The 14,717-nt window shown below is 63.7% G+C and overlaps 1 protein-coding gene across 7 annotated transcripts in view; it reads right to left on the bottom strand.

The window, feature by feature from the left end:
* The window catches only part of ADGRB1 (adhesion G protein-coupled receptor B1), an 88,338-nt gene that overhangs the window by 16,501 nt on the left and 57,120 nt on the right, over positions 1-14,717 (bottom strand). For all 7 annotated transcript variants that reach the window (XM_070221948.1, XM_070221951.1, XM_070221953.1 and 4 more), the window contains exons 19-23: positions 8,452-8,555; positions 5,462-5,564; positions 4,577-4,727; positions 4,010-4,079; positions 2,525-2,591 (exon numbers count right to left, since the gene is read on the bottom strand). In XM_070221948.1, the coding sequence (XP_070078049.1) occupies positions 2,525-2,591; positions 4,010-4,079; positions 4,577-4,727; positions 5,462-5,564; positions 8,452-8,555 (495 nt within the window). The remainder of the gene's footprint in view (positions 1-2,524; positions 2,592-4,009; positions 4,080-4,576; positions 4,728-5,461; positions 5,565-8,451; positions 8,556-14,717) is intronic.

The raw sequence follows: 14,717 nt of genomic DNA, 5'->3' as shown, positions 1-14,717 counted from the left end.
TGGGTGTGGGGGCGGGGGCGCCCGCACTGGACCGGCGAGTCACCCCCAGCGCCAGCCCAGGCCAGCAGCTGGGGACGGTGAACACAAAGCGAGGGCGGGGACTCCAGGCTCCAAACCGGGGCTCAGCTCGCGCTCTGCCCGCAGCACGGGGCCAGCACAGGGTGGCCCTGCGCCCCACTCCCATTGGGAGACGAGGCTTGGGGAAGCAGCAATCGGCCTGCACTCTCGCCCCCTTCCCTCATCTCCTTCTAGAACATCATCTGTCAGGCGGGGCTCTCCGTGCCCCATGCCCCTGACAAGGCCGGGCACTGCAGCTCAGGGCTCCCACGTGACCCTCCCATGCGTCGGGCTCCGAAGGTGACACGAGCGGCTCTCCCCGCAGGCTGGACATGGTGGCTGCCTGGGGCTGGGTCCCAGGGGTGGGCTGCAGTGCATGGCCCAGAGGCCTATCTGCTGTCCCCACTGTGGTCAGCAGCAGTTTCTGAAGCCGGGATCCCAACAGGGACAGAGCCTAGAGGTGAGAGGTCAGGCTGGGGTGGGGGCGAGCCTGGCCCTGTCCACAGCGGGGCTGATCAGAGTCAAGCATGCGACTGCTGGGCAGTCACCCTGTTCAGACCACAGAAGGGAGCTCAGGCGACGTCCAGTCCAGCAGCTGCCCACATCCAGGCTCAGCCGTGCTCCCACCTCTGAGCAGCCCTGTTCCTCGCATCCTCCCACAACAAGGAACTCGCTCTGCACCAGGGCCCTCCTGGAGGCCCATCTTGGGGGCACGTTCCCTGACCTGGCCCTGCTGGGCCACCCCGTTGCGCCCTCCGCCCCAGGCAGCCCTTCAGAGACCTTAACTCAGAGCCGCCCTCCCAGCGGACATCTTCCCTGACCCCCACTGCCGGGTGCCCGCACCCAGGAAGTACTTCTCGGTGCCAAGGTAAGTCTATGCTGCTGCCTGAGCCACCGCCTATGACAAGAGAAGCTGTCCCCAGGGCGCCCTGGCCAGCCGCTTCCACGGCCCTGGGGACCCTCCTCCCACCTTCTCCGCTGGGTGGGCCAGGCCCCCAGCTCACACCCTCCCTCCCCTGCACGCCCTCCCTCGGCTCCAACTCTGCAGGGGGGCTGCCTGACTGGGGCGCCCGGCTTGACCCCCCAGCCACGTTGCTGTGTTTCAGGGACCCTGGGACCCTGTGGATCCCTGGACCTGTGACCCTGGGCCTGTTGGTACAGGGAGACCCAGGCCCGGCAGCCCCACAGCTCTGGAGTGCACAGCTACAGAGGACGGCCGGCCTGGGCCCTGCCCTCCACCACCAGGTAAATGAAGTCCCCAGACGGGGGCGCCCAATGCTTGGGGCCTGACAGTGGAAGTGTCCCTCCCGCGTGGCCTCGTCTTCTGACGCAGGCAGGACATCAGTCATCACCACCCACCTGCAGCAGACTCTGTGCTCAGCCTTGACTGCATGTCCCCACATTACAGAAGGGGTCCAACAGACGCTCAGAACCAGCCCCTGCCCCTGCCATGCATTGTGGGAGGGACGTGGGGGGATGGGGGCTCTTGCCTCTGACACCTGCCCCTCCGACCCCTGCTGGGGAGCCAGCCCTTCAAATGGCCAGGGCCATTGACTTGCCAGCATTGAAATGCACAGCACGCAGGCCTCTCCCTGCCCAGTGCCTTGGAGGAATAAAGGAGCTGGGATTCTGGGCTGGGGCTGTGGAGAGGGTGTGGGGCTGGCCCAAGGACACTGCCCCCCGCCTCTGCCCCTACCCAGGCTCCCCCAACTCGTCCCTTGTGGACTCGGCCTCCCCCTGGGTGCCCTGGCTGCAATGTTCTCTGCCACGTCCAGCCTGTGCCCAAGCCTGGCACCACGCCCCCAACAAGGCAGCATCGGCCTGTGCGGACACCCGATGCCCTCTCCTGGGGACAGGAGGGAGGGGAGGGCGAGATGGGCCCAGAGCCGGGCCAACGGAGCCCGGCGAGCTTGGTCAAGCCCCCAGCTGCCCCTGCTCATCAGCAACCAGGGCAGAACAGCCCCAGAGCCACACAGCGCTGCCCCGCATCCCTCACCAAACAAAGGCAAAAACAGCGGGAAGGAAAACGCGGAGGGCCCATGGAGGAGAGCTGCTGCCCTCTCCAGGGGCGGGGTTGGTGGCCTGTCAAGGGAGAAGCCCAGCCCAGCCAGCCTCCGGCTCAGTGCCCAGGCCCGGCCCGCACCCCTGTGGCCCCAGCCATCCATCTGCCCAACAGCCCCCACCACCCCGTCACTCACTCATCAAACCCGCACGCACCTCCTGGCAGGTACACAGCCGGTGCCCAATAATCAGGCAAGTTGTGTTGACAGCAATAAAAGGCTGCCACCGCAGCCCAGCCTGTGCACCCCAGCCTGTGCACCCCAGTGGAAAGTCGGGGGAACAGAGGATGGAACCCACCCTCTGGTGACCAGGACAACCAACCCTGATTGGGGCAGCAGGCACAGCCCAAGGCCCAGCCCAGGGAGAGCAAGGGGCCCAGCCCGGGATGGCGGGGCGGGGTCAGTACCAGCACGACAGCGGCGGCCGGTCCCACGAAGGCGTACAGCAGTCCCCCCTCCAGGGAGAGCCAGCAGCTGGGGAGGGAGACAGGCCAGTTAGCGCCGCCTCCCCCGTCACAGAGCGCACCCTGCCGGCCTCCCAGGAGAAGCGGCAGAGGCCGGCCAGCGCTGACAGGTGCCTCTGCGCACGACACCTCACGCTCACTCCTGAGCTTCAGCATCCTGGTGAGCCCGGCGGCATCGTCCCCCCAGTTCACAGATGGAAGGGCAGGGGCGCACCTGCTCGGAGCCACTCAGCAGAGGGCCGGATGAAGGGGCCCTGGCCGCTCTGCCCCCCGGCTCTCCTCTCCTAAACCCTCACCAATCTCCTGGGCAGACCCTCCCTCCCAACATGACGCCAGAACGTTAGGCTGGGTCCCAGGCCTGGCCCTCGTCCGCCCACCTGAGCAGGCCCCATGGCCTCGGCACCTGGCCCTCTGCTCACACATCCGGTCTGGTCCCTCCCCACGCTCAGTCACCAGCCCCACACTTCCCCAAATCTCCGAGATGCCACCCATGCGGGCCCACAGGAGCCCTGAGCCCAGTGAGGACATGGCAGTCTCCACGTGATGCCTTCTCTGCCCCGAGCACCCTACGCCAGGCTGTTCGTCCAACAAACTCCTCTCGGCCCTTCAGAACCCCACTTCAACGTCCCATCTTCTCCTGATCCTCTGACCCTGTAGGCTGGGTGCTCCTTCCTCTCAGGTCTGGGGACGGTGTCCATATTTCCCTCCCAGCACTCACCCGACTGGGCTTCCAGTAACCGGGTCCTCGTTCACGTCTGCTGCCCCCCACCGCCCAGGGCGAGCGGTGATCCAGGGCCTGGCTACATCCTGTCCCCTGGGGCTCCACAGTGAGCCAAGCCTGCACAGCCTCACCAGTCCTTCCTCCTGCCTCCTGCTGTCCTGTTCTTGCCCATCCTCTCAGCCACAGCCCCTCCAGGCCGCAGTTCCTCTCCCCCGACCCTGGGAGCCACACTGCCTCTAACCCCAACTTCCTGGCTTGGCATTCAAGGCCCCCAGGACCTGGCCCAGCTGACCTTCAGGGCCTCAGTGACTTTATTTGTAAAACAGCCACCCCCACCTGCCTGCCTTCGCGAGGGGCCACACAATTCCCCTTGTGCAAGGGTAAATGCCCTATCATGCAGATGGGGAAACTGAGGCTCTGAGAGACTAAGGACCTGTCTAGTGCCACGTGAGGAGAAAGAGAGAGGCTCCAATGGCCCCAAGCCCCACGTCTCTCGATCCCACTGCCCACTGCCAGGAGGAGCTGGCGATGGGATGGAGGAGGCTGCCTGAGGAGCCCGGCCTCCAGCTCCCAGGCCCCGCCCTCTCCCAGCCTGGGCTTTCTCATCTGAGAGATGGGTGCCCGGCCAGCCCTCACCTTCTAGGGTGGTGGGAGGGTCTGGGGGGGCCGTGTGGCCTCCACCACGTCCCCACCCCGCCCCGACTCACTAGTTCACGGTGCTGTACCCTTTGGCCTTGGTAAATCCCACGGAAATGGCCACGACCAGTGCAGGGAGCCCTGGGGAAGGACGAGAAAAAAAGGGAGTCGGGCCCCACCACCGTGCCCAGCTCCCCTGTCCACCCTCTGCCTCCCTCCAGCCCTGCCAGCAGAGGGCGGGGGCCAGAAACGCGCCTCTGAGGTTCCCAAACAGGGGGTGACCCCAAGTGTGTGAGAGAGGGAACAGGAGGGAATCATGGGTGAGGACCGAGAGACCTGGGGACAGGGCAGCCAGATCTGCAAATAAAATGCAGGACACCCAATCATGTTGAACTTCAGAGGAAAAAGAAAACGTTTCTTAGCATAAGTTAAATCCCAAACGTTGAACGAGGCGTAGACTTACACTAAAACACTATGCTTTATTTGGAATTCAGATGGAACCTAGCGTCCACGTTGTATCTGGCAGCCCTACGGAGGATGGTGGCCCGGGAGAGTGCCCGCCCAGGGAGCGCCAAGAGACCCCAGAGGGATGGGAGAGGGGAGGGGCTGCGGGGGCCAGGCCCACGGCCAGAGCTCACCCCAGCCCAGGCAGAGGAAGCGCTTGCGGATGAGGCGGTTCCGGAGGCGGCCCGTCACGGCCATGTAGGACTGCCAGGCCTCGGTGAGCACCCAGCAGAAGGAGGACAGGAAGAAGAAGTGCAGGAAGGCGGCCACCAGCGTGCACACCACCTGGGCGGGCGGGCGGGCGAGGCTGGCAGGTGCTTGCCCACCTGGCCCTGCGCCCGCCCCGCGTCACGGCCCAGCGCAGCCAAGAGAGGCCCAAGCCTGGCGCCCGCTGCTGGGACCACATCCAGTGCCCAGGCAGGCCACCGAGGGGCTGCCCGCCACTGCCCTGAGATGGGCTGTGCAAGGTCTAAGCATCCTGGTGCGTGCTCACGTGACCCTGCCCACAAATCGCTAGGGACAGACACCCCTCCCTCCCCGTCTTCCTCAGCCCCCCATTCACAGTCACACCAGATGCCCGCAAGCAGCCCACTCAGAAGTCCTGGGTCGAGCCCACCTGTTCAGTAGGTGGTGAACTCGAGGCCCAGAGAGAGTAAGTCACCCGAAGGCCACCCGGCAAGGCACAGACAAGGTCAGACAGAACCTGGCCCGTTAGTGGGCCGGGGACAGGGGGCTAGAGCTGGCTCATCATGAAGCACCAGTCTAGCTGGAGACTCTGGACACCAAGCCCCCAGGCCCATGCTTGCTAGGTGACAGCCCCCTCGGGCCTGAGCCGCCTGGCTGCCATGGCCCGAGGTGGAGAGCACAGGATTGCACAGGGCTCTGCAGCCCTCTTCCCTGAGCATCCCAAAGATCCCAGGTCTAGGCCCCTGCTGGGGGTCATCACCATGACCACCCTCACCCCACCACACCACACCCAGGGATGACGGGAGGTGCGTGATAGGGCCAAGGCCACCTACCTTGTTGCGGGTCTGGGTCTGCCCGATGAGGATGAGGGCGTTGGAGGAGATGATGGACAAGCAGAAATTGATGAGGATGACGGAGCGCTCTGAGCGGATGTACCTGTGGGAGAGGGAGGGAGGTGCACAGTCAGCACCCAACAGGGCCTCGCTTCACAAGACTGGGGTCCTGTGGCCACACCAAAACGAGGGTGCCACCTCCTCCCCGCAGACACTGCTGCCGCCACTGTCATCGGTGCCGCTGCCACCACTAGCACCAGAACCAACACAGCACCAGCACCAGCACCACCACCATCAGCACCATCACCAGCACCACCGCCACCACCACGGCCACCACTGCCATCAACATCACCATTGCCACCAGCACCAGCATCAGTAGCAGCACAAGCACCAGCACCACCACCAGCACCATCACCACGACCATCGTCACCATCATCACCACCATCACCATCACCACTACCACGACCATCGTCACCATCATCACCACCACCAGCGCCAGGATCAGCACCACCACCATCACCATCACCACGATCATCATCACCATCATCACCACCACCACCATCACCATCACCACGACCATCGTCACCATCATCACCACCATCACCATCACCACTACCACGACCATCGTCACCATCATCACCACCACCAGCGCCAGGATCAGCACCACCACCAGCACCATCACCACCACCACCACCACGGCCACCACTGCCACCACCATCACCATTGCCACCAGCACCAGCACCACCACCACCATCAGCAACAGCAGCACCATCAGCACCAGCACCAGCACCAACACTACCGCCACCACCACCAGCATCAGTACCACCACCATCAACATCAGCACCAGCACCATCACCACCACCACCACGGCCACCACTGCCACCAGCATCACCATCACCACCAGCACCACCAGCACCACCAGCACCACCGCCACCACCATGAGCATAAGCACTGCCACCACTAGGATCAGCACCGCCACTACCAGCATCAGCACCATCACCATCAGCACCACCATCACGACGATCACCACTTACACTCCACCACATATGAAATTTCAGCACAGAGTCAGGTGCTAGGGAGAGCCCTAGGGAGCCACTGAGCACTGCCGCACATTCCTGCTGGGGAAGGCTCTTCTTGAGGAATGCAAGATCCTCCCCCTGCCACTCCACCCCTCAGACACAGCTCATTCCCAGGGTCTCACTGTCTGCCTGTTCCTGGCTTTCACCCCAGCCACACCCCAGTCACTGCAACCTTGCCGGCCCTGTCTGATCCCTAATTTGAGGTGAGGAGTGGTTCCGAGTGGGGGCTGCAGAGCCCATGCCTGCAGTGGCTCAGCTACGTTCTGGCTGTGTAACCCTGGGCAAGCGACTCAACCTCTCTGTGCCTCGGTCTCTCCATCTGTGGGATGGGATCAGGGTAACAGCACCTGCTGCTCAGGGCTGTGGCTAAGATGAAAGAACTAGGATGCAAGAAGCATCAGCCATCATTGCTTCTGTTCCCCCATTTCCCAGCGAAGTGTCCCCAGCAGCCCTGGGGGCTGAGATCCAGGCAGGTGGCGCGGAAAGGGTGCAGGGCCACGATGTGTAGCCTGATGTGGTGTGTGACCTTGGATGGGTCACGTCCCCTCTCTGGGTCTCCACTTCCTGATGAGGAGCAGTGATGGCCAGCAGAGCTCGAGAAGAGGGCACTTTGGAAATGGGGTGAAAACCTCAGAACTGCATTCAGCAGAGCTGGAGGGGCCTCCCCGAAACCAGATGTCTTGGGAAACGAACGTCTCAGGGCAGGGGCTGGGCCAGGGGGCCAAGCAGGCCGACAGGGGCTTCAGGACACATGGTCTGATGAGCGCCGGTGGGAGGGGCACTGAATGCTGGCATTTCTGGGTCAGCTGGCTCTCTGGGCGCCTCCACCATGGGGCAGGACAGAGGAGGGGTGGCTGCTGCTCATAGCCACCCAGTCGCCAGGAAGTACAGGTCACCCCTCCCCACCAGCCACATCGACCTCTCGTTGCTGGCCTCGGGGTGCGGCATCAGTTCCAATTACCAGCTGACACCGTGCTGCCCAGGGAGCTGGACACAATGGGAGTCCCAGCTGGGCCCAGTGGGCGGCTGCCTGGTGGGTGACCTTGAGTTCACTCTCCTCATCCCAAACGTCTGCTCAATGGGCTCAAAGTGGGGAACTGGGGGCAGGGAGATGGGACTCACCCCGCCACACACGTGTGCACTCACACACTCTCACACACATTTGTGGCTGCCTGGGCCTGACTGAGGCCCACACCTCTGCATGCACGTCCCTCACCCCTGGGCTGGTGACCAGCTCAGATGAGATTCTCAGGGCATCGGACGCCCTGACACTGCCCTGCATCCACCCCACAGGCCGAAACTGGACAGAGAGCACCCAGGGGGCAAAGGCGTCCCGCGATGAGGCCCTGGGGCCTGGGGGAGGTGGTGCAGGGCAGGGCGTGAGCAGAGGTTCCCGCCCTGACACCTGACCTTGGGGTCCAGGAAGGCCATGGCCTTGCCCATCCTGGTGACAGGACAGACAGAGCAATCAGGGGGCCATGGGGACCCGGGTGGTCCAGGGGCAGGTGCCAAGCTGGGAGTAGGCTCAGGGCTGGCACCTGCCAGGGAGTGCATTCAGGGGGCAGGAGGGAGTGGGGCCCCAGGGAGGTAGGAGCAGAAAGCGGTGGCCCCGTCCATCCCTGGCCTGCACGCCCCAGGCAGGGTCTGCGGAGCAGCCCTCAGTCAGGAACCTAGAACCAGCAGCGTGGGGATGTGGGTGAGTGAGGGGGATGGGGGTGAAGGCATGGCAGAGGTGGAGGGAGGGGTCCTGTCTGTTGTGATGGCAGAGGGCAGGGGAGGGTATGGCGGTGGTGACAACAGACCAGAGAAGGAAGGGGGTTCCAGGCCACCCCACCCCCATGGCCGCCCTGGATGAGACAGGATGAGACTGGCCCGGCCACCCCTTCCTGGGAGCCAGGGCGCAGGCAGCACCTCCACACGGAGACGTAGATGATGATCAGCATGAGCAGGGTCAGGGACGACACGCCGCAGCCCACGATGAGCGTCACCGACGGCACGATCACCTTCTCCATGTTCTGGCGGATGTCAGGGGAGAACAGAGTGAGGGGGGCAGGGGCCGCACGTGCAGACTGAGGCCCCAGGAGGCCCCAAGGTCACTTTGTGTGTCCCTGAAGGCTGGGGGGACGGCCGGGTGGAGCTCCCCAACCCCCAAACCCCTCCTCTCACAAGCCCCTGACTGCCCAGCGGCCTGCAGCCAACCTCCCAGCCTCCTGCAGCCGCCAGTCCTGGCGCCTCTGCTCGGGGCTGTCCCCTGTGAGGGGGTCTCGGGTCTGGCTGAGGGTGTGGTCTTTGTCCCCCCCATGGTGTAATTATAGTCACGGACCAAGACTGGCGATAAACCCTTTGCAGCCATCACATCTTGCCCCCCCCCCATCAATTCCAAAGAAGGACCATCCCCCGCGTCACAGATGGGGTCACGGAGGTACCAGGCCCGGCGCCCCCACCATGGACAGCTCTCCTAGGCTCTGTGGTTCTGGACACCAGCCAAGCGGAAGCCCCAGCTCTTGGACAGGCCCCCGCAGCTCCAGCTGCATCTAACTTGGCATCTGACCCGCGCCTGGACCCCTCCCCCCGAACCTGGCTTCCCGCCCAACCCTGCTCCCCCACAGTCTGTCCTCTTCCCTCGCCTCCCCTCCTGCTCTCCCAGGTCCCTTCACTTTACCCACGTGTCTCAGCTCGGTCCTCGGCCCTCCCCGCTGCGCCCCAGGCCCAGCCCCTTGAGCTCTTCTCCAAGCAGCAGCCAGAGATTCTATAAAATGCCACTAGAGACCCCCTCCCTGGCTGGCTCAGAGTCCTCCTTGCCCCGCTCTGCTGAGCCGCATCCAAGTGCCCCAAGGCCATCAGGCTGGGCCCTGCCCAACTTCCAGCTCCTGAGACTGCCCCTTGCCACTGGGCTGCCTTCTTGTTCCTGCCTCAGGGCCTTTGCACCAGCCGTTCCCTCTGCCTGGGATATGCTTCCCACCCATCACACAGCCTTCCGGTCTCAAGTCGTAGCCTCTCTGAGGGGCCCCGGGCTGGCTGATGGGCAGCTGGTCCTTGCTTATGCATCCATGTGCTCGCCCCCATGTGACTACACGACCCACAGTCCTTGACGCAGGCCACACCGTACGTGGTGCCCAGGGCACGCTGGCACACGACAGGTAGACAGTGTGCACTCGCTGAGGGATGAACGGGGCCCCTCTGTGTCCAGAACTCAGAGACCACTCGAGGGACTGAACAGAACCTGCTCCACGGCCCCTCCCCTGCCCACTGCCTGCCATTCCAGGAAGGAAGCAGAGAGCCGGGAGGTGACAGAGAAAGCACAGCGGGGACCGGGCACGAGGGCCTCTTATGGGGTTCTCCCACCCAAAGATGACCCCTTCCTGCTCCTGCCCCACGTCTGACTGGGCCAACACCCTTCAGAGCAGCTCTCAGACCCCTGCTGACCCCTGCACACTGCAGAGTGAGACCCTCCCACTGCATTCCTGCCGCGGGGGCCTCCCGCCCTGCTTGGGGCCTGAGGTCCTGGGCTCCTGAACACGGCCCCCAGGGCCTGCCCCACCTGCCCCGACACGCGGGTGCCCGAGCCCGGCTATGCTCCCCACGCGCACGCCATGCCTGCGGCCTGGACTGCCCTTCCCCATGCCCGAAGCACCAGCTTCTGCCCGCCAGGTCCCTCTAGCTGTCCCACTTTGTCCCAGCCGGGTCCCACTGCTGGGGATGCCTGCCTGTCCAGGCAGCCCAATGTCCTCACGTTCCTGGGCCCCCTCGGGCCATGCCCGGCACAGACGCGCGGTCAATGTGCCTGGCTGGGTGAATGGAGACTGGAAGGCAGGCTCCAGGAAAATTGAGAAAGTCATCCAAGGTCACCCAGACCCCAGCGGTCCCCGGGGGCACGGCCCAGGGCACAGCTCCAACACGAGCTTCCATGTTTGCACACGGGGAGCTGGAGGGCCCCAGGGAAGGGGGAGCAGGGCTGCGGCCGGCGCCCCTGACCTCGCCAGGTACTGGAGCCCCGGTCAGGCACGCAAGTCACGGGTGGCCGAGTAAGTGGCTCACGCCTGTGCCGTGGCTGGCTCCGGACCCGACCTCTGTGGCCATCTGCCTCTATCTGCCCTCATTAGGCCTGGCAGCCGCATGTCTGCCAGCTCGCCCACCTGCCCGCCCTCTCCCTCCTCCCCTCTGCCTGGCTCATCCGTCACTCCTGACAGCCCCAGCCTGGAAGGTTCTGGATCAGGTGGGAGCGAACAGCTGAAAGAACGGGTGGACAGGGGTGTCAGGGAACTTCAGGTCTGTTGGGAAGGCTAGACTGGAGACCTCAAGTGTGAGAGACTGGTCCCAACTTAACAGAGAGCAGGCAGAGGCAGGCCAGCCTCCTGCTGGAAACCGGCTCATTAACCAAGCTCAGTGCCACCCAGGGCCTTTGCACATGCTGGTCCCACTGCCTGGTGCTCTTCCCCTGACCTTCACATGGCTGGCACTTCTCTCAGCTGAGATGTCACCACCTCACAGACCCTCACTGAACATTCGATCTGAACCGGCCCCTCAACTCTCGGCCCCATGACCTTGTCCTGAGCCTTTCCAGGGTACTGGTCCCCACTCCTACCCAGGGCTGCTCCTGTTGGTTGTTTACAAGGTTATTGTCAGTTTCTACCTCATGAACTCCCTACCTTCAATATTCTCCGAAACTATACCACCATCTCTGTCCTGTCTCTGCTCCAACACCTCCCATAGCTCATGACTACCCACATAAATAGGCCCCTACCACAACCTAGGCTGAGCCCTGATCCAGGTCATATTCTGATTCCAGACTCTGGTCACATGCTGAGCCCTGATCTTGGTCACACTCTGAGCCCTGACCCTGGTCACACCCTGAGCCCTCATCCAGGTCAGATGCTGAGCCCTGATCCTGGTCACACTCTGAGCCCTGATCCAGGTCACACACTGATCCCTGACCCTGGTCACACTGTGAGCCCTGACCCTGGTCACACGCTGAGCCCTGATCCTCGTCACACACTGAGCCCTGACCCTGGTCACACGCTGAGCCCTGATCCAGGTCAGATGCTGAGCCCTGATCCAGGTCACACGCTGATCCCTCACCCTAGTCACACCCTAAGCCCTGACCCTGGTCACACCCTGAGCCCTGATCCAGGTCAAATGCTGAGCCCTAATTCTGGTCACACACTGAGCCCTGACCCTGGTCACACACTGAACCCTGACCCTGGTCACACTCTGAGTCCCGACCCTGGTCACACACTGAGCCCTGATGCTGACCAGACTAGTGACCCTGTTTCAGGCACATGATAGAAACAACACCAGCAACAACTGTGCACACAGACTGTTTACTACACACCAGGCTGTTTGGGGGCTGTAAACACCTCACCTCGTTCAGTCCCCCCACTGCTGAGGCAGGTGGCATCGCCCCCCTCACAGATGTGACTCAGAGCAGTTACTCAACACTCTGGCTCCACACCAGGCTCCAGGCGGTGGGGGGGTGAATGCCTGAGTCTTGTCTCCCTTCACTCCACACCCCCACCAGGATCTCATCCCTCCCCAGCTCCTGGGGTGTGACCACAGCACCCCCTCCCTGCCATCATCTCTCGGGCCCTCATTCTGCTCTCCAGTCCCTTGAGGCCACCCATACGCCAGGCTGCCCGCAACCCCTGTCGCTCAGACCTGAATCCCCACGCCCAGCCCAGCTCACCCCAACCAGCACCCCAGCTGCTGGCCGGGGTTTTGTGCCCTCACTCCTGCTGGGATCCCGCCAGGACCCCAATCCCGCCACCATCCTCTCTCACCTCCCAGCCCGACCCCTCGCCACCACCCTCAGGATGAAGCTCTAATTCTCCCCAGCCCCCGCCCTGCAAAGCGCCTGCACCCCTGCCCTGTCCTGCCCTCACCCTGTCTCCCCCATCACTTGCTGCATTCCTCTCTCCCCCTCCCTGGGATGACCGTCACACCTTCCCACCGAGCTTGGACGGTGAACTCCTGCTCACCCTTCAGGGTCCCACTGCAAACCTCCTCATTGGTCCAGGATGTCTGTTTCCCCCATTAGACGCTGTGCCCTTCGAGGGCAGGACCGGAGTCCGGTGTGGGCCTCAGCCCCAGGCACTCAGTGACAGGCTGCATGACAGCGACCTCGCCTTCATTCTCAGTCCCTCCCCGCTCCGCCTCTCTGGGGTCACCCCTCCCTGGGGCCAGAGCCGGTCGGCAAAGGAGAGGAAGGGGGTGACGGCTCTGACGGCAGGCAAGCACGAGGCGGCAGGCCAGGCGGCCTGCTCTCTCTGGCGCTCTCCCTCTGAGCTCACGCCCATGCCCGCAGAGATCACAGAATCAGGCAGGGCTGACTTCTATGCCATCTTACAGATGAGGAAACTGAGGTACGCTGAGGTCCAGAGCGACCAGGCAGCCTGCCCTTGGTCCAAGGCCAGCGGTGACTCTGGCTGCTGTGAGCTCCTGTACCCTCAGCCTCAGCTGCCTCTTCTGGGCTCCGGGGACGGGGTGCCCGACTGCTGGCCTCCATCCTGCCTGTGCGCAGCTGACCTGGTTGGCCTGGCTGACCTGGAAGCCCCTGACCGCAGCTGCCGAGCCCTGCCAAGTGAGGCCGGAGACCCCCGCAGACCAGGAGCTCTCCTCTGTCTGCCCAGGTGGTGCCGCAGCTGCTGTCTGCTTGCCCGAGGCACCAGCACAGGTCAGCTCTTCCTAGAAAGGCGCCCTCGGCATCGAGCGTCCCACTCCTGGAGCATCCTCAGCATCAGCCACCCACCGTCACCTCCCTCATGGAAGATGTTCTCCCTGCCAAGCCTGCCAGGAGCTCAGCCCCCGACCGGGACGCCACCTTCCTGTGGAGGGCTCCTGTGGAGCGGCCCTGGTCCAGGAGGGCCCCGTCGACTGGCTTACCCCCATAGCCACCCAGAGGAGCGCAGGAGCACTTCCCGTTCACAGGAGAGGAAGCAGAGACTCAGAGAGACTAAAGGCCAGTCTAGGGTCCCCATGCCTAAGGGACAAGCCTATTTCAGCATTCAACCAACACTGACGTTCTACCGGGCCAGACCCTAGGCTGGGAGAAGGGGTTATGGGCCACGTGTCCCACTCCAGAACCCTCTCCTGCCCTGGGCCCTCCTCACACACCAAAGGATGAGCAACCACCCGGGGACCCAAGGCTGGGCCCTGCCCTGTCTGCTCCAGCCTTGCAGAGAACCCAGAAAGCCCCTGGTCCCCTTAGTACTGCAGACGGAGCCTGCTGCTTTAGCACTGATGACTGTCTACACAGAAAGCCACCTCTTCCAGGGAGCCCCCAGGATGGCCCTTGGCTGCTGCCTCCAGGGCCCTGCTCCCAGAACCAGCAGCACCAACAGTCCTGTCACAGGGACGGCCTGATGGGGGAGAGCACGCCTGGATCAGGGCCAAGAGCACAGACCCCTGTTCAGCCGAATGCCCGAAGACCTTCAGCAAGGCCCCCTCCCATCTCCAGGCCTTGGCTTCCCTGCCTGTCAATAGAAGGGTTTAGTGGCAATGACCTCTAAGGTCTCACCCAGCTCTGACCCTGTGGGGGACCCTGGCTGACAACATCGCCCCACCTACCCACGTCCCAGAGGACAAAGGGGGTGGGTGGAACGTTCTCTGAGAACCTGGAGCTATCTTCCACATGGAACCTGGGGTTCCACTGGGGGAGAGCTGTGCCGCCCCACGGATGAGGGCCAACCACTGCAAACACTCCGGAAAGCCATGCCCCTCGGTCTGTCGTCCATATCCTGATGCCCCATGGGCCTGGGCCAAGGGACTTAGGGAGCAAAGACCCTTGCCCCTTCCCTCCTCAGCCTATGGCTCTGGCCTTCCCAGGACCCTGAGCGCAGCTTGACCCTGGGTGAGACAGCCCACCGGCCCCAGTGGGCTGGGCCTAGCACCCAGGGCCCCAGCCATGAAGCTAGCCCCAGATGCCGTCACCATAGAAACCAGCAGCCCCCACAAGAATCTGGAACAAAAAGGAGGCCCCTGAGATGAGGGGACTTTCTGGGGAGACCAGGCCCAGCACCCTCCGCCACCCCGACCCCTACCTGGGGGCACCACACCTCCAAAGACCAGGGTCCACCTGGGGTGGGTGGGGAAGAGCTCCGAGGAAGGTGGCAGCTCCTCCCTCTCCCTGGCAGTCTGGGACCCTGCCACCGGCTGAGGGAGGACCCGGCCGAGCAAAGGGG

The sequence above is a fragment of the Equus caballus genome, chromosome 9 (genome assembly GCF_041296265.1).
Source record: "Equus caballus isolate H_3958 breed thoroughbred chromosome 9, TB-T2T, whole genome shotgun sequence".
In the NCBI taxonomy this organism is placed as follows: Eukaryota; Metazoa; Chordata; class Mammalia; order Perissodactyla; family Equidae; genus Equus; species Equus caballus.
This window is presented reverse-complemented; position numbering and strand designations above follow the sequence as displayed.